Genomic DNA, 20,967 nt, shown 5'->3' with positions numbered 1-20,967 from the left:
GAGGGCACCTGGGATTGATGGGGTGACCCCAGAGATGCTTAAGCATGCATTCAACTCTGTGCCAATGGCATTTGTGTACACATTCAATAAGTGTCTGGAAAAGGGACACTTCCCGAAAATATGGAAACAAGCGTCTATTAAATTCATACCCAAACCGGGGTCTGACTTGCATTTTGAACCTTACCATTATAGGCCCATAAGTCTTTCGTCTGCACCCAGAAAGGTTCTAGACGGGTTAGTTATTGATAGAATTAATTATCACCTATACCAAAATAAATGGATGCATAAAGGTCAATTCAGATTTGTCAAGGGCCGCTCTACCTATCATGCAATTCACTCTCTTATACATTTCATCAAACAGTCCTGGAGTTGCAACAAACATGCTCTCATCATTACAGTAGACTACTGCAATGCATTTAATACCATATGGTGGCCATCGATTTTCAATCAGTTAAAGAAAGCTAAATGTCCTAGAAATCTTTATGCAACTCTTCAGAGTTATTTGTCATAAAGAACTGCGGGTGTGTATCACAAAAGGGCAGATATTATTCGCTCAATTAATAGAGGATGTCCACAGGGCTCAAGGTCAGGCCTGGGCCTGTGGAACATTGTTTGTAATGACTTACTTAAGTTGAATGAAAATAACTGCAATCAATGGAAGTTACAGAGTTATGCCGATGATATGGTGCTTATGATCTCAAATAAGAACGGCAAAAGACTCCAAGAAAAGGCCAATACAATACTAAACAAGATATATGAATGGAGTAAAGAAAACAAACTCGAAATAAACTACGATAAATGCGAGAACATGGTCCTCACAAAAGGGAAACAGCTGCAAAAAGTCTTTAATATTACTATGAATGGTAACAATTAAAAATGTAAAAGTTATAAAGTACCTAGGACTAATGATTGATCAAAGCCTCACTTGGACGAAACATATTGACTATGTTGCAAGCAAAGTTAGAAAAACCACTAACGCTTTGCTTAGCTTTGCCCACAGAGATTGGGGCTTCAACAAGAGGGCAATAAGGATGCTTAACATGGCCTGTATTGAGCCTGTCATTTTATATGGTGCCCCATTCTGGGGAGAGAGAGTAGACATAATAAATATTAAACGTAAGTTACAGACAATGCATAGACCATTATTGCTTCGGCTCTGCAGAGTGTATAGGACCACTTCAAATGCAGCACTGCAGGTTTTAGCAGGTATCATGCCCTACACCTCAAAGTCAAAATACTGACATGGACCTGGACTTTAGACAACATTTTGATCACAACAGAAAATCTTAACAAACTGACTAAATATGCCGACATTAGTTGCCTGCCCAACCTTGATTGGGATCTCCTCAATTCCTTCGAGCAAGAAGGAAGTTTCAAAGAAAAGACCAATTATGCTCATTCTGCAAGGAACAAGAATGTGTTTATCACAGATATTTATGACAATCCATTCCCTAAGAACTTTGTTTTCACAGATGGGTTGAAGAGTGGGGAGAATGTTGGTGCTTCCTTTGTCCACTCAATTCATGGCAATGTTGACTTTAAGTACACAGCTGGTTTTAAATTGGCCAATTATTGTACAGTGCCTGAAGCAGAGTTGTTTGCAGTGATGTAGCGTGGGAGTCAGCCGCCCGGGGCAGAGGAAAATTTCGCCACCCCCTTATTTAGGTATCTCAATTTAAAAGACTAAAATACACAGTAATTCTAAAGAACTTTTCGGCAAGAACAATCATCATTATTGTGTATTGTACAGTACATGTTAAAAATAAAAAAGTCATGTATATATGTTCTGCAATTCAATAATCACATTTATTACAAAAATTTTTACAAGATATTATTATTATTTATTGTGAAATTTTGCTGCCCCCTAAAAGTGCCGCCCGGGGCGGGCCACCCCTGCCACCCCCACTACGCTATGCCACTGGTTGTTTGCCATATATCGGGTGCTGGTATATATTTGAGACCTTAAAAATCATAAGGGACACGTACGAATTTGCACCGATAGTCAAACTGCATTACAAAAGATTATTGGGTATAAGAAACAGTGCCATACGACCAATCTTATACATGAAGTCTTACAAGACGTGAGGAACTTCAAGGTAAGCTTCTCCTGGATTAGGGGACATAGCGGAGTGCAAGGGAACGAACAGGCCGATAGAATAGCAAAACAACATGGCAAGAAAACAGGGGAGATCATCTATCCTCATCTTACTTACAACAATATCAGGACTTTGATCGAGAATACTGCTACGCTTCTTTGGCAGGCTGAATGGTGCAAGGGTGAAACAAGAAGAGTTACATTTGAATTTCTTCCAAATGTTCTGGAGAGACTTTGCATGAAACACTTAGAGTTAAATAGTGCCATAACGCAAACGCTCACCAGCCGCGGTAACTTTAAATACTATTTACATAGGTTTGGGCACAGTGAGGATGACATTTGTGAGTGCAATGGTTCTTCTGTTCAAAACATGGAACATTTCATTTTTCAGTGAACAAGGCTCATCTACAAGACTTTGAAATGTGATCATAATTGGTCATGCCTTTTAAGGTTCCTAGTATCTAATGGTGAACTATTTAAGGAACTTACTACATTCATTACAGAAACAAGAGCATTGGAGCCAAGCTTCACATGAAAGAACTGCTTCAACTTTTGTTGTGTATTAAGTGCTGTTTTGTGCTTTCAACCTTCGTGCACACATTATAATCGTACCGTGTACTGTTCATTTTCAATAACTCCTAGTTGGAGTTAGGCGGTGCTTTGTTTTCTTTTGTACACAACACTGTATGTGCAATATATTATTGTTTCTTTTGGAGTGTATCTGCAATGTGTAACGACAAGCAGTCGTGTGTCCTTGCTTTGTATGTAGTTACTTTGTAATCAATGACTGCACATGACTGTAAATATTTGTTTCATATTTACTTCAGGCATAAGATTGTAGGGTTATATTTTGTGTATTTTTAGGTTTTGTTCAAACGGGCTAGAGCCGCATGTACATAATTTATGTTTCTTTTATAAAATTGGCAAGATGCCCATGGACTTTCCCTTTTCACTCACTTTCCTATCCTCCTTTCTTTCCCCTTCAGCTTCCTCTTAAATCAACTTTTCTCCCTCTTCATACTTGGGCAATACCCATGAGTAGTCCTGAGTTTTCACCTATCTTTATTTAAATAAAAATAAAAATAAAATAATTCTCTTTCAAATTGTGAATAATTTCTTTCTGCTGGGTGGAATGTCCTGGATGCAAAGTATATAGGAGCTTCTGATCCATCTGGTAATATGTGTGAAAGTCATACTCCATATGGTGAAGCATCACATGACAACAATACTGGTTTATTTAAATCATAATGGATTAATAACGTTTCTGGTGTTAGCATCTTTTTTATTTTTACGAATGCTTTCCTGTGTTCTTTTTTCCAGATCCATGGTTTGTTTTTGTCTAGGAAGATCTAGGAAGACTCCTAGACAAAAACAATGGTTCAGCTTATATAATGACAATATAATGGTTCAGCTTCACTTGCTTTATCTTTCAAAAATCTATCATAGAAGTTTACAAATCCCAAAAATGCCTGTAACTCTTGTTTATTTTTTGGCTCCTGAACCTGTTGGATCGCTGCAATTTTATCTGGTGTGGGTTGAATGCCCTGAGCATCTATCAAATATCCTAAAAATTTGAGTTGATTTGTCTTGAACAGGCATTTGTTTTTGTTCCGTTTTAGTCCAGCTTCTGAAATCCAGTTAAGAATTTTCCTCAACTTTTGATCTAGGGCTTCTTCATTGAGTCCCATGGCTAGTATATCATCTATCATCACAATTGTCCCTGGAATACCTCCTACGATCTTTTCCATCTCTCTCTGGCAAATAGCTGGACAACTACTCACTCCAAATGGCAATCTTTTCATTCTATATAAACTCTTGCATGTGTTGATAGTCAGTAACTCAGACTACTCCTGGTCCACAGGACAGTGGAAATATGCTTCTTTGAAATCAAGCTTGGCAAATACCTTTCCACCAGATAATGAAGCAAGTATATCGTTAATGGTCGGCAATGGGTATACATCTACTTTTATTGTCTCTCTGTTTACAGTGCAGCGGTAATCTCCACATAAATGTATACTTCTATCTGGTTTTGCAACAGGTACCACAGGAGTGGCTCACTTAGAAGTTTTAACTGGTTCTATAACTGATGAAGTCGATTCAACTCTTGTTCTACCTTTGTTCTCAATGCAAAAGAAACCTGTCTTGCCCGCATAAAAATAGGCTTAGCTTCTTTATTGCTAAACTGACTGTCTCGCCTCTAAATAGACCCATTTCCGAATTATTGAATAAATGTTGGAATTCTTGTATCAGATGGTCTGCATTGTGTTGGTGATATAGTCTCTCTATTAAAAACAAAAAACCTTGATAATTCCAGCAAAAAATATTTAATAAAAACGTTTTCGACTGTTTTAAACAGCCTTCATCAGTTAAAACGAACTTAAAAACAAAAGAATGCAGAAAAAGAACTCAAGCAAATATTTAAAATTCAAATTAATTCTAAAGTAAAAATGCTGTTCTGAATAAGAAATTAACAAATTGCGCATGCGCAATATATCGCAGTGAGAATAAAAATAAAAAATAAAACAAATAACAACAAGATATGTAGATGATGTTTTCATCCTTTGGAAAAATGATTGTAGCGCTCCGCATTTCCTGCACGAAATCAACAAAAACCCATATGGTTTGACCTTAGCGCTAGACTAAGAGAGTGCTTTTAACGTAAATTTCCTTGATCTTTCAATCACATGCAAGGAGGGTCAAATATGGACTGACATTTATAGAAAACCCACCTATCAGCCCATTATTATACCAAAAAATTCTGTCGATCCGATGAATTTTAAATACGCAGCGTTCCATGCCTGGATCAAGCGTGCTTACACGCATTGCACCAGTGTTATTGACACCTATAAGGAACTAAGTTACATTCGTGCTACAGCATTACAACATGGGTATCGGAGTAAGGAGATTGATGGACTTATCGACAGGTTTCAGAGGACAAAAAATCGGCAGCTTCCTCCTATGAATCAAGGGAGAAAAGTGATTCTCAATTATTTTCCTTTCTTACACACGATGATTAAGAATGTGGCCAAAAATAACAACTTAAGATTGTTGTATCGACGTAATCCTACAATATATCGATTATTAAGAAATGACAAGAAAAAAGAAGAAAACCATAGTTATAAAACAGGGGTATATTCTATTACCTTTAAAGGATCATCGGTTTAATTCGGATCTGGTATACGTTGGCGCAACCATGAGGCATTTAAAACAGAGGCTTAAGGAGCATAGATACTCCATTAATAAAAGCTTGGATACTACTGTGCTAGCAGCTTTTGCTAAACATCAAGATGTTGACATTTATTGGGATAAAGCGTCTATCATTAAGGCCACGACCAACAAACAAATGCTGAAATATTTAGAAAAACTAGAAATCTACAAAGCCCACGTTAACACCGGTTGTATTAACCATAGAGACGCTGATGCTTTGTCCACGGCTTGGAGATCGTTTTACCGCAGTACATAACGTTTTTTCTTGTAATAGACAAGTTTTTGCGGCAATATTTTGTTATTTGTTTTATTTTTTATTTTTATTCTCACTGCGATATATTGCGCATGCGCAATTTGTTAATTTCTTATTCAGAACGGCATTTTTACTTTAGAATTAATTTGAATTTTAAATATTTGCTTGAGTTCTTTTTCTGCATTCTTTTGTTTTTAAGTTCGTTTTAACTGATGAAGGCTGTTTAAAACAGTCGAAAACGTTTTTATTAAATATTTTTTGCTGGAATTATCAAGGTTTTTTGTTTTTAATAGTTATTTTCCAGTAGCTATTTTTGTTTATTGTAGTCTCTCTATTCTGATTACTAATGGTTCAAACCAATTTCTTCCAACAAGTCCTGGTTCATTTCCTTCAATCACTAACAATGGCAGATTCATAACTTTTTCTTTAAATTGTACCCTCACCATTGTAGTGCCCACTACCTCCAGATTCTGATCTTCCCATGTCTGTAATTTGACTTCTTCCAGTTCTAACTTGTCTTGCTGGATTTTAATTTCTTTTAAGGTTTGTTTGCTCACTACAGTGTATCCAGCCCCTGAATCAATTTCCATCATGACTGGTATATTTTCAATAGTGATTAAGATTTTTAAGGGTGGTATCCTATTTTCATGTATTTTGAATAGAGATATATTTTCTTCTACCTGGTTTGATTGTCAAATTTTTATGTTTTTCAATTCAGTGTACTCTGGCTCTCTGGCTGGATACCTCTTTCTGTTGTGCCCCAATTTGGTTTCTTCCCTGGTTTGGAATTTTTCTTTGTCCACTCTTTTGTTTTGTGATACATGCTTTTTCTATGTGTCCCTTGTTTCTGCAGAATTTACAGATTACCTGAGCAAATCGGCAATTATTCGGTTTATGATTCCTGGTGCACCAAAAACAGTGTAATATGGCTGGCTCATTATTTCTCTTGTAGTCCGCCTTTAAGTTATACTGCACTCTTAGAACCTATAACTGGTGTGAAATAAAAAACAAAGGATGCAGATCACTACAAACGTTTTCAAACTGCTGGGAGTTCTTCTTCAGGTGTGAGACTGAATTACTGATGGGACAGAGCGAACCATTAAAGGAAATTCGAGAAACAGTAAGGTGTTAGATGAGATGCGTGTGTGTTCGTCTAGTTAACCTAACATGAACTTAAAGGTCAGAGTCTATCAGACATTGATGGACTCCAATTTTTAAGTTCAGTCATCAATGACATCTGGCAATCATTCCTAACTAAGTAGCAAAGCCCATTAAGATGTGCTACATCCTTCCCTCTATTGTATCCCACTGTGTAGGTCAACACACCAAACATTCAGTGAACGATACAGGCAGGGCTGGCGTGACCTTTTGCGGGATCAGAATACATTCAAATCCTATACTTAAATTTCACAATAAGGAATTATTTATTATAAGTACAAAGGATGTTACATATATTTTTTATAAGATGAATATTACATAATTTTACTCTATCTATTTTCGCCACAAAATCTTTCATTACATCATCAAAATTGATTTAGTTTGCTACTTCGCTTTCTATTGAAAGAATAGACAGAGATGTAAACCGGTCTTGGCTTATCAATGATCGAAGATAATTTTTTATTAGTCCAATGTTGAACACGGTAACAATGGGATAGTCTGATGCGTCTTTGTTTAACCCATTCACACCCAAAATAAGACTACATGTGAAAATTGTTTTTAAATATTATTTATTACTACATACTAGACTAAATAAAAAGTAAAAATAAAAAAAATGTTTGCCTTTGGATTTTAGTTTCCAGGATATAAAGACTTCATGGACTTACACTGAACTTCGATAATTTTTGTCATGCCTTCAAACTGAATCATTGCTACTAAAAAAATGTTTTTCATGTGTTTATGGTATTATAATTATGTTAAAAGTTAATCAAAATTGGTGTTTTTTAATTGGGTAATTACCTTAACACCAAATGTCTTCCGCACCCATGTTGCAGTCGTGCCAACGTTTGATGACAACATTTAATAGCGAGGTTGAAGCTGAAGTTTTAAATGTGAAAACATGTATGTCAGATGTTCGGCGCAGCTTTCCTGTAAGCCTAGAAGTTTGGCAGTTGCATTTGGAAAGTCAGTGGAATCGTGCTTGACATTCAAAACGCCACTGCCAAACTTCTAGGCTTATGGGAAAGTGGTGCCGAACATCCGACCTACACGTTTTCGTGTTTAAAACTTCGACCTGAACTTTGTTAATGTCACCGTCTGCAATACGCTGCAACGAAATATTTCAATGCAAAGACGAGAGAGAAAATCTTGCACTCATGTCAGTGTGCAGAAAGCTGTCATTGATTAGTGGATTATGTGATTGCATTTTCCACACACACCTAAATATTCAATCTACTATACAGGGAGTCCTGAAAAAAATCTTATGAGTTTTCGTACATCGCGGGGCCTTTCAAAACGCGGTGCCGGGTTCCAGCAAACGTGCTGAACCTGCCTCGCGCCGGCCATGGATGCAGAGAATACTCGCATCTTTTTAACCTCTCCTATTTGGTCTATATTTTTTTGTACATTTCATTGGAATTATTTCACACCCTACAGGTATTCTCTTATTTTTATAAAAATTTTGTCTCTTAATTATGTACTTAATTTTATATTTAAGTTTGCCCCCTTTTTATTTTAGCACATATTGTTATACTGTTCAAATGTGTATAAGGGTGGAGCTAAAAGAATTTTAACTTCACTTTTCTCCCCTTTTTTTCACCTGTCTTCACACGAGTCGTGTTGTCCTAACTGTCACTATAATCTTAGGTAATTATGTTTTATTGCATAAACTTTTGTACACATAACCTAATATTTCAATACAATTAGTAAACCTGTAACTCTGTAATAATATTTTGCTGATAAATCTGTTATAATAGGACTGAAGAGGGGCATTAAGCCCGAAATGCATAGCTTTTCCAGGGATACTATAGATTTCCACCTATGGAATTTCAGGACTTTGAGTATATATCTGAACTGAGGGGACTGAGACGAGTTCAACGATAGCCTACTTTTGGGCAGGAGACTAAAAATAAAAAAGTTATCATATTTTTTTCGGAGATTGCACGATGATCGGGAGTTGCGTCACTCTCTCCACTAAGCCTATCGCGTGTTTAACAGGCAGTCCGGTAAGTTGGCCATATATACCTTCAACAGAGGCCGATGCTGATCCACGAGCACACTGATCATCTGCAATTAGAGATAAGTCCTTTTTGCACACCCTCACGATCCTCAACCTCGGGGCCTAGGGCCCCTCAGCCACCAACACGCTCGTTGTTGCTCACGGTCGGCTAGTACTATGCGCCGCTATCGTGGCTTGTCCAACAAACCTAAACTATCCCTCCAGGAGATGACCGTAGTCCGACGTCATGGTATGCAGACTTTACCGCAAGATGGCGGTACTAGCAACTACTGTGCCATCTGCATGATAGCATTAAAAATGTATGATAACTTAAAAAAGTATGATGACTCTTATTTTTTGTCTCCGGTCCAAAAGTAGGGTATCATTGAACTTGTCTCGGCCCCCTGAGTTCAAATATATACTCAAAGTCCCGAAATTCCATGGGTGGTAATCTATAGTACGGCCACCTTTCCTACCAGTAAACCAACCTTTTTTAACTAAAAGTGTTCCTGTGTGATTTGTTCTCAATGGGAACCTTAGGCTACATCCTATGTTGCAGCGTCCAGCAACTGTGGGCCTGAACGCACTTCCAAGCGGAGTGGACAAACTGATTCAAGCAAATGTGTGCGTCAGAAGTTAACCGCATTTAGTGGTCAGTTACCACCAGATGACTTCTGCACATGTGTGCAGGAAGCAGCTACCAAGCAAGTTTGATTGCCTCTTCCACTGCTTGCGCTTCCAAAGAAGAAAATGGCTGATTTTGTAGATAAATAAAAACAGAATGACAAACAAATTGTGTATATGTGTTGTATGTACTTTAATTAATAATCTTTTATGTAATTTAATAATTTCTGATTTTGTATAAATGTAATGTTTTAAAAACAAAACTTTTTTTAACTTATTATTTTATAAAGATACTTTATATTTGTTGTGTGTCTAGTTAGTGATAACATTTACTTTTCAAATTTACTGTTTTAATGCTTGTCATATTTTCCATAGTAGCATTCGACGAAGTCTTCTCTCCGTCATTTTGTAAACAACGTGTGTTTACTCTGGACAGAAGTCACTTGCGAGTTGGAAGCACGCACAAAGATTCTGCGGTCGCTGGACGCTGCTACATAGGACGTAGCCTTATGCTAAGAAAATACATATCATTTTAGACTTTGCTTTAATTATATTTATTTATTAAATTAATAAAGAAATTAAAGTTTTCATTTGTTCTATATTCCTCATAATTAGTTCAGCTAAAATAGGTGATAATGGGAATCCCATTGGAACACCTTGTATTTGTTTGTATATTTTCCCATTAAATTGGAAATAATTATTCTGAGTGACAAGAAGAAGAGCTTCTCGCAAGTATAAAATATGCGATGTTGGGTAACTAGAATTGAGGAATAGGATATTTGCTAGCATGACTGCCTCGAATTGCGGAACAGACGGATATAAAGAAATGACATCTACTTTGTAAAGTCGGTAGGACTTGGAGGGGAGATTTCCTAATTTTTGTAAGATGGTAACTTTGGCTTCGGTGGAGGCAGCAGTTACAAGCTCAGACGGTGGAATCAAGGAGGTGATATGTTTTGCTAGTGCAGCTTCAAGATGGTACATGGGATGGAATCAATTATTGACTAAAGGTCTTAGCGGCCAGGAAGGTTTATGCATTTCCACTTGAGCGCTATGTACTTAGGAATCAGGCATGTTTTCCGACACTTTTGTAAAATTCATAGCTGTGCTTTTAGCTTTAACCATAGCGCTCAAGTATGACTCCTTCCCAAAAGAAGTGCGTACCATATTACCTCAAACTGAACGGAAACTTCTGGCAAAATTAATAAAAAGCAAACGTAAAGGGATAGCAGATAAAGAAAAGCAATTGTACCTGGCGCATATACGCTTTGGAAAACAGTGTGATGCAAGCAATTTATACCAGCAATTGGATAAAATTAGAGACATAGCCAACAAAAAAGCTCGCCAGACCAGGAAGAAACTGAACAAAAAGTTTTATTGGTTGCGGTCAACTTCTCATAGAAAACAACTTAATACAATGGATGTTCCTTATTACAACTTTACAAACATTACGGTACCGGAGAATATCCATCATACTTTGACAAAAAGGCCAAAGTTTATACCTACTCCTAACTTGGATTATTCACAACTGATACCACCCACTATTGCGGCCATAAGGAGTACCAAAAGTTCAGAATTACAACCTAAGTTAGATCTATCTACTGGCAGCCATAGCATCGAAGCATTCCTCTAAAACTACAAGGACAAATATGAAGACAGCACAGATGGTAAATTCTTTCCTTGCATCGAATCAGTTAAATCTATTAGTTGCTGATAAAGACAAAAGATTTGTTCTATGCAAAAACCAAGATTTCCTGGATAGAGCTAATGAATTTTTCAAACATTCCAAATCCATCATACATAAAACAAGATCCTACTTCCACAGTGTTAAGAAAAGCATGCAAAGTTATAGCATTACCAGGAATAGTAGAATCTTTGGGTGGTCCTCTCAATCCTCCAATGAATGTCGCCTGCCCTAGATTATTTTTCGAGGCAAAAACGCATAAACCTTCCTGGCCGCTAAGACCTTTAGTCAATAATTGATTCCATCCCATGTACCATCTTGAAGCTGCACTAGCAAAACATATCACCTCTTTGATTCCACCGTCTGAGCTTGTAACTGCTGCCTCCACCGAAGCCAAAGTTACCATCTTACAAAAATTAGGAAATCTCCCCTCCAAGTCCTACCAACTTTACAAAGTAGATGTCATTTCTTTATATCAGTCTGTTCCGCACTTCGAGGCAGTCATGCTAGCAAATATCCTATTCCTCAATTCTAGTTACCCAACATTGCATATTTTATACTTGCGAGAAGCTCTTCTTCTTGTCACTCAGAATAATTATTTCCAATTTAATGGGAAAATATACAAACAAATACAAGGTGTTCCAATGGGATTCCCATTATCACCTATTTTAGCTGAACTAATTATGAGGAATATAGAACATCGCGTTTTTAATGTTCCCTTAACTATCCTGTATCCTCTCATGTGTCTACATTACGTCGATGATGTGTTAATTGCATGGGATGGCTCCAATGAAGACTTACATCAATTTATTCAGAAATTAGCTTTCATTTTTCCTTCAATTAATTTTCATTTGTTGAATTTCAAATTTCCTGAGGAAAGTCAATTAAGAAAACTGAAAACATTCAAGAAATTACTTTTATGATCAATAACAGTTTGTCATACTGTAGTTATTAATAGTGCAGTTACCAATAATAGTAAAACTTGTTATATTTTACTTTTTATAGTAATTTACTAGGTTTAATTTTTATAAATACAGTAGTCTTTTGTCTTAAGACTCTTTTCCTTAAACTGTACAAAATTTTGAATAAATTAAATTTAAAAATTAAAAATTAGCAGCTGCTTTTGTCTATGGTGTTCTCAAAAAAGGACTAATCATGCCATATCATTACACTCAAATCACATAATGTGATTCACACAGAGTGTTCTCATGTCATTTTGTCTCTTTTTGGGCTGTAAGTAAACCAATGTCATTATAGTAACATAAATATGCTTAAAAACATTACCGTTTTATATGCAACTACTCTAAAAGCACAACATACTGTATGTATTCTAGTTTGGCTTGATAATCTATTCAAGTTATAATAAAACCTGTGTAAATAAACTGATTTTTAATTATGCATTATATTCATTCCCAATGATATAAAAAAAAATCTCACTAACTTGAATTTTTGCAAACTTGACAATTCCATTCTTGATTAGTCTGACAGTGGAATTCTAGTGTAATTCAGTTTAAATTTTTTTAAACTGAACTAATAAATTCATAAAAATTTAATTTTTTTACTGAAGTTTTATGTTGATAGATGCATATTTTCTTTTAGGTATTACGCCAGGAGGAAGTGCCAAAAATATAAAGTTGCGATCAGTTCAAGAAATACGTATCTTTGAATCAATTAGTTATTACATTTATAATAAGTATCATAAAGCCAAATATGTTTTTCTTTTTAGTTTTGTAAAATGATAGTTATTCTACACTGATTTCCATAAATTAAGGAAAAATGATCTTATTTTTATTGTTAATTTATTATTAATTCATTTTAGTCTTATCATAAAATTGAAATTAGAATGATTACTTGGACCAAGAAGCTTGGTAGCAAGCTAAACTGGTTGGTATTGGTAAACTTATTTATTGGGTTGTTCGGAAAGTTTGTGCTGATTTTTGGTAGGTGGGGTAAGGACAGGTCTGAACATGTCAGAACGATTGAAAACAAATGACATGCGTACATATCGTAAAAGACGGTACTTCAGGCATATTTGGAAAAAAAAGTTGGTTACTATTTGTTAATTTTTGTCAGTTTTATACATCTTTGAATATGGAGGAAAACAAAGTGTATTTTAGGCATTTCGTGCTTTCTTTTTACCAGAAAGGCAAAAGTGCCACATAAACGGCAAACAAGATATGTGCTGTTTATGGCAAAGGTGCTATAGCTGAAAGAACTGTGTGGAAGTGGTTAGCTAGGTTTAAAGCTGGTGATTTCAACCTTAAAGATCAAGAACGCCCGGGTAGGCCCTCCACCACAGGGAATAACCTACGCTATATGACATGTAAATTAGCAGAAATGTTAAATATGTTCAAATCCACCATCCATGAGCATCTTGTAAAGCTTGGATACATAAACCATTTTGATGTATGGGTTTCCCACAATTTAATGGAAAAAAATCTGATGGATTGCATTTCCATTTGCGACTCACTCTACAAACGCAACGAGGAGACACCATTTTTGAAGCAAGTAGTGACGTGGGATGAAAAATGGATCATTTATAATAATGTTGAACGAAAAAGATTTTGGGGAAAGCAAAATGAACCACCTTTAGCCACCTCAAAAGCCGGTCTTCATCCAATGAAGGTCATTCTCTGTGTCTGGTGGGATTGGAAAGGGATCCTGTATTATGAGCTTTTACCAAACAACAATATGATAAATTCAAAGAAGTATTGTTCACAATTAGACTAATTAAAGACAGTAGTTGAACAAAAATGTCCAGCGAATTGGAAGGGCGTCGTGTTTCATCAGGACAATGCACAGCCTCATGTGAAGCTTTGTTGGGATGGTCTACTCATCCACCATATTCACCAGACCTCAGGCCCTCTGATTTCCACCTATTTCGATCATTACAAAATTCCTTTAATGAAAAAACTTCAACTCTTTGGTGAAGATAAAAAATCACACAGAAAAGTTTTTGTCTGAAAAACCTGGGAGATTCTGGAAGGATGGAATTTTCAAGTTGCTTGAAAGATGGAGAAAGGTTGTAGAACAGAATGGCACCTATATAATTTAATAAATGTATACTAAAATTTAAATATCCTGTGTTTCAATTTTCCTTCAAAATTGGAACAAACTTTCCGGACAATCCAATACATTTTGCTATAAATCCAGTTCAGTCTATGTTTTGTTTTTGATTTTGAGACATAGCATGAACCTGATTAATAGCAAAACATAAATAAGTTTACCAATAATTATTGGGCTGCAATTTGAAAAAATAGACCTATAAATTTCCTCTGTTGTTTATCTGTCCATCTATCCTTAATCTCAAGAACAGAGTTAGATAGATGAAAGATGAGACAGGATATGAAAACCTTAAATAGCTAATTTTTCTAAATACAGTAGACTCTTGACATAAGACCCTTTTTCTTAAACTGTACAAAATTTTGAAGAAATTAAATTAAAAATTAGTAGATAAAAGTCTAAAGTCATGTTATTTCAATTCAAAAATTTTCCCTCAAAAGTTGTTAGAGGACTGGCACCACTCTATTGCTAAAGGAAAACTATGATGTACAGGAGCAAGACACTGCTAATTTGAGGTGGAGAGCATATATTTTAAATTAAATAAATTAAAAGTATAATAAAAAATTGCAGTCCAGCATTGTGTCAATATCACAATAAGTAATTGTTTGTTATATGTAATGTGTTTAACTTATTGCCCATTTAATATTTAAATATTGTGCTGTGTTGTTAGCAAGTGCAATTGATTATTTAGAATTGACAGAAATTTTTTGTGTTTTCATTTCTGTTAGTTTCAACTTCCTGTTTTTGCTTTCAACAGTGATGTTAAAAATTTTTCAACTTGATTTTCTGAAGTCTTTCGCGGCGGTCGGCAACACTGCGACTGACCACCGTCCCCAACCGGCGTGACGTCAGGGTCGAGGCTAACCACTTTTGGGCTTGACGTGCTTCAGTTCGGACGTCCGCCTGACGTGCGCTCCGACCCTTGTCTCCACGATCAACATTGTTATACTTTCTGTATATATAGTTGTACTTAGCTGTAAATAAACACGTAATAACAGCATTTAGACTTTTTCTTCAATTCAAGAATACACCATTCAACGCAACGACGACCCTGTTCGTGGATGCGATTGGATTGACCGATCTAGCCGACTTAGACTATAGAGAGGTACCCATAATGGTCCCCTCACTTTCTATACTTTCTACAAATGAGAATGATACTTTACAGTTTATTAGTGACATTATTTTCATATGTTAGTGTGGTGGGTAAACCCCCCATGTATTTTATGTATTATTATTAATTTTTTTGCTATGTTGACATTTAATACATCTTTTCAACTAGCCGTGTAGTGCTCCGCCACTCTTTGTTCGTTTTTGTATGTGTATATATATTGTATAACATTAGACATAATTTCGCGTTACTTTAGTTGTATCGGGTTATTATCATCGTGTTATTATTGTATCGGTTATTATTATTGCGTTTTTTTTGTATCGGGCTTTCCATTCTTTGTTTCGTCATTCATAGATGACACGTGACCCCTTTTCGAACCGCCTTTGAGGGACACGTGCAAAAGGGGCCCTTGGATTGGTTGTTGAAGGATCACGTGGGAGACGGCAGCAGAGAACGGTATAAATAGAAGGCCCAGGTGTGGAAGGGCACCTTCTTTTCCTGATTTTTGGAGGCCGAATTTCGTCCGCCCTCAGCTGGACCGGTGTCGAGCACGTGAGTGAGAATCGGAGAGTCCCTGGGAACAAAGGAGAAGAGGAACAAGAATCGAACTCCATCGGAGCCATGTGAGAAGCTAACGAATTAAAGTGAATAAATAAAGATGTAGGAAGGCCTAAGGTATCATCTCGAACAATTATCTTTTTCTCCACGCGGGATAATTATCGGTCAGACGTTATTGTAGTAACGGAGTCACAGCGAGTTCGTGCTAATTGTAATCTAGACACGTGAGGAAAGAGAGAATTTGTGTATAAGTTTTTATGTTTTTGTGTTAGTGTTAAACACAAATAAATCCGTTTTTCTTTAAGCCGACTTCCTTTTTTTCTTGTAGACCAGTAGACCTTGGTCTAACCTTAGGGTCTTAACAACCCTTTTGTTTCCCACTGTTAAATCCGCTAAATGGAAAAATAATTACTTTATGGCGAGTTTTTGAGCTAGTGAAGTCCCTATACTGAGTAAGGGGGCATAAAGACAATTTTTAGCCATTCTGAGTCAAGACTGCGAGATGAGAAGCACATGGTGAGAAAGGAGAAAGGTACGAATGAGACGAGTGTCGACGAGAAAGGAACGAGAGAGAGGCTCAGTCAACGAAGATTCAGAGGGGTTGTGTAAAAGGACTGGAATGATCAAGATATCAAGGAGGTTTCATAATTGGATATTTTGTCCCGCCAAAAGGTGTCCACGTGGTCAGGTTGTATCCTCAATTAATTGTGATAGACTTTGCAAATTGCCCAACTCGCCAAACAAAGAAAAGGGATCCCCTTCTAACATAACTTTTCTATATTCTTTCTTTAATCTAAGTAACAGTAGTTTTAGTTTAATTTAAATAAGTTTTAATCAGTATTATAAGACGATTTGAACGGATTGTGAACTGGCCAGATTTGGGACTCACACATGTAACCAGATCTATGAGCATTGTGAACGAGGAGAAATAAACGGTTTAAATTCTGTAATTTAAGTTGACTGTAAATAAATAATTACCATTATCGTTTATTTGAAATACGTGTTAATCCGCGTTGTATTATTTATATAATGTGGTTCTCATTAACTCGTCACACCACATTAGTTAATCAGATAAATTAGCTGGATGGATCATCCATGCAAAAGAGCCTGAGAGAACACTGATTATATCTTTTAAATTAATCGGTCCAATAGTAAAGATCAGTCAGCAGGCTGGATAAAGTAAGTGGTAACACAGCTTCATAGTGAGGGGACCGTTAAGGGTACCTCTCGATAGTCGAAGTCGGCTAGATCGGTCAATCCGATCGCATCCACGAAAAGGGTCGTCGTGACGTTAAGTGGTGTGTTCTCGGATCGAAGAAAAAGTCTAAATGCCGTTATTACGTGTTTACTTACAACTAAGTACAATTATATATACAGAAGGTATAACAATGTCGATCGTGGAGACAATGGTCGGAGCGTACGAGGTGGACGTCCGAAACGAAGCACGTCGAGCCCAAAAAGTGGTTAGCCTCGACTCTGACGTCACGTTGGTCGGGGACGGTGGTCAGTCGCAGTGTTGCCGACCGCCGCAATAGTAATCAGTGTGGTTTCAATTATTAATTATTAAATTTTGTTGAAAAATTATTGTAATTATTCAAATTAATACAAGATGATGGTCTAACTTTGATCTTTAGATCATATTGTTATAGCTTGAAATTAATCTATTATTTAGAGACTTTGTTATTATAGTTTACACTTAGTTGTTTATATATATATTACAATTTAAGAAAAAGTTTTTATTTAATTTAACAAAATTTTAAGCTGAAAATTATAGATGTGTGTTTGAAGCATTTCCTTATTTCAATATTATACAGTCTGAAGTTTTTGATGACGTAAGTAATCCTCTATCAATTTTAAAGTTTTAATGAATATTATGTAATAAGAAATATCTTATATTTTTTATTTTAAAATTTTATATTAATTGTTGTTATATTTAAAATATCTACAGCCATTTGTATAAGCATGATTTATAATATTTATTATTTTAATCAAAAATAATATCAATAATTCAATATTCGAAAATGAATTTTTTCAGTTTTATAATGATAATTTATATTATTATATAAATTAAAATATTATTTTTATAGGTTCTTTATGGTGACAAATCAATTGTTATATCTGCACCAACTGGATCTGGGAAAACTGTCATATTTGAATTAGCTATTATTCGACTTCTGATGAAATTGAATCATATGTCAAATTTTAAAATGGTTTACAGTATGTAAATTTACAAATTAATAATTTTTGTGTATTAAAAATATAGGGCCTTCCAAAATGAATGCTACCATTTTAAATTTCTGTAGTTATGTTGATTATAATCTTAGAAGTATGTGACATACACAGTGTATGTCACATACTTCAGTGTCTATCAATTGGTGTATGATAGACCAATTGATAGAGTAACTATGTGAGCTTCATCTACCATCTGCATTCAAATGTTTTTTGTCTGCTAGAGGGAAATGTTGTAAATAAAAATGGTGGGTCTGCGAAGAGAAAGCATTTTATGTTCTGCAGAGAATCACTCATCATTGTACAACATGACTTTTGCAGACAATTTCAAAATGATCCACCATACAATACAAACTTTCTTTGGAGATATTATCAGTTTCAAGAGAGCACAAAAGGATTTTGAGTTTTCAAACTAAAGAACACAAAACATCTTCTCTCTTTCAGAGTCACTGTTTATGTTTATGATACTTGAATGCAGATTGGAAATGAAACTCAGATGGTTACTCTATCAATTGGTATATGTTGCATATTTCTCAGGTAATAATTAACACAATTACAGTTGCTTAAAATGGGCATTTGTTTTGGAAGATCTGTAAATTAAAATTTGCATAAATTACTATATGTTACATAAACTAACATAGGTAAAATATAAATTCATCAAAAAATAAATTTTTTAATAAATTTATATTTTACCTGATTTTTATCATATATAGTTATTTTATTATATTGTATAGTGGCTCCAATCAAGGCTATATGTAGTGAAAGATATAATGATTGGAAAGTTAAATTTGGACCATTAGGATTGCATTGTACTGAATTAACAGGAGATAGTGAACTCGATGATTATTTTGAACTACAACAGTTTTCTATCATTTTGACTACACCAGTGAGTGTTGCAGAATTTTGATTATAATAATAAAAATTTTAGTAATTTCCTTATTTAAATAATATACATATCAATATTTATGATTTAAAATATTTCAAGAAATAAATAAAATATTTGAGAATTTTATGCATACAGTGAAACCGCATCTTGTGGCCACTTTACTTATATGGTAACCCAGGTGTGGCCAACAGTTTTAGCCCCCGGGCCAAATTGGAAAGAAAATTTTTTTAACGGGCTAAACGAAATATTAAAATTTAAAAAAAAACATTAAATACAAAAATGATTCATTTGAGTAAATAAATGTTTAAATATATTAGTATTACATTTCTAGCAAAGCTCACGAATTACTAAGTTAAATTGAATATCACTTGTATATCTTGAATTACTGTCTAACATACATTATTTTATGATAAATATTAATATTTTAAAATTTATCATTTTTTTATTCTGGCACTATCACACACACAAGTACAAAAGTTGTAAATCTCTACAATGGAATTTAAAAAAAAAAAACAAAGTATTTTGAATCTATTTGATCAATTATTGGAAGTTAAGTAACTAATATTGAAAGATTAATCGCGGGCCGCATAAACTCATTAAGCAGGCTGGATCTGGCCATGGGCCATATGTTGGCCATGCCTGTGGTAATCTCTGAAATTCCCCTGTAAAATTGAATAAGTTTTAATATAAAACAAACTCCATACTACCTCACTTAACTGGCCATGATAAGAGTGTCCTGAAGTGATGTTTATTCCCATTTATGTGGCAAACAGAGAATAGAAAAATCTTATGTTCCTAAACTCAATATATTGTTTACAGTCCTTTTAATGGAATGAAACATTGCTGTTATAGTTTTGAAACAGCTAGCTATGATCCTCCAACAGATGATGATTAAATAAAATAACTCATATTTTTATTTACATTTCACAGATGAAATTTATCTCCATAATTTAGTTAGAAGAAAGACAATTATGTAGTTGTTTAATAATTTTATACCAAATCTGATTGTATTTTATAAAAATATAATTATGTAGCTCAGTAATAATGGTATGGCAGCCTAATTGCCTATATTTAAGTCAAATCATATTAAAGCCAAACAACCACTGGATTACATTGGGCTACTTTTCTGCGATTATATTTTAATTAATTACTAAATAATTAAAAATTTAAATACCTTCTAAAACCGATAACCAGTGTGAAATATTTTCAAAATGGCAAACGTTAATGAGGCAAAAGTGATCCGCACCACCCAACATCATGAACACCTGAGAACTTTGGAAGAGATAGAAATTTACAAGGCGATCGCACAACAACATGCATCAATTTCAAAGAAGAAATGAAACTTTCCACTGCTTGGCAATTTTTATTGGAAGAAAAGTTGCAAATCGGTAAACGTCACATGTAATTATCATAAGATGCGTTCATCGTTTTCCCAACGGAGTAAAAGAAATTTAAATGTTTAGAACGGCATGCGGTTGCCGCACGTACTCGATCTTTTAAATTACGGAACATGTTCCATTTATTTGTGCTGTTCGACTATTGAATCCAGTTCCAGCAAAAAGAATTGGCCTGAGAAAGAGCCCAGGAGGGGCAGTGAAAACGTTTGCCATTTTGAAAATATTTCACGCTGGTTATCGGTTTTAGAAGGTATTTAAATTTTTTGTTTATACAACCCGGTGTGGGAGAAGCGTTAGTTTACTAAATAATTTGTCACTAGAGAAAGGCATTAGGTGTCATCTCTTATTAAATTTAATAATTACAATTAAATTAATATTTATTAAATAATTTAGAATATTCTGGAAGAAAAGAATCGGCCTGGAGCGAGACTTAAACCTGCAACTCCAATTTACTGTGTGGATGCATTGCCAATTATGCTACCCGAGCCTCCAGTCCGATCTCCTCTTTCAGACATATTTAAACATGATATAACTGGCACGGCATTCACACAGTAAGTGGGAGTTGCAGGTACAATATTTATTCTGGTTTGAATTTTTCTTCCAGAATATTCTAAATTATTTAATAAATATTAATTTAATTATAACTATTAAATTTAATAAGAGATGGCACTTAATGCCTCTCTCTAGTGACAAATTTAGTAATTAATTA

General features: G+C 35.0%; 1 protein-coding gene across 1 annotated transcript in view; it reads left to right on the top strand.

The window, feature by feature from the left end:
- LOC136974163 (probable ATP-dependent DNA helicase HFM1) overlaps nt 1-20,967 on the top strand; it is a 257,012-nt gene that overhangs the window by 16,399 nt on the left and 219,646 nt on the right. Inside the window, 4 exon segments of the mRNA XM_067268965.1 lie at nt 12,617-12,673; nt 17,508-17,578; nt 17,834-17,963; nt 18,710-18,861. Of these exon segments, the coding sequence (XP_067125066.1) occupies nt 12,617-12,673; nt 17,508-17,578; nt 17,834-17,963; nt 18,710-18,861 (410 nt within the window).

Source organism: Centruroides vittatus, unplaced genomic scaffold, assembly GCF_030686945.1.
Source record: "Centruroides vittatus isolate TY-2023 unplaced genomic scaffold, ASM3068694v2 contig_345, whole genome shotgun sequence".
Lineage (NCBI taxonomy): Eukaryota > Metazoa > Arthropoda > Arachnida > Scorpiones > Buthidae > Centruroides > Centruroides vittatus.
Note: the sequence above shows the minus strand (reverse complement) of the source record. Positions and strands in the feature narration are given on the sequence as shown.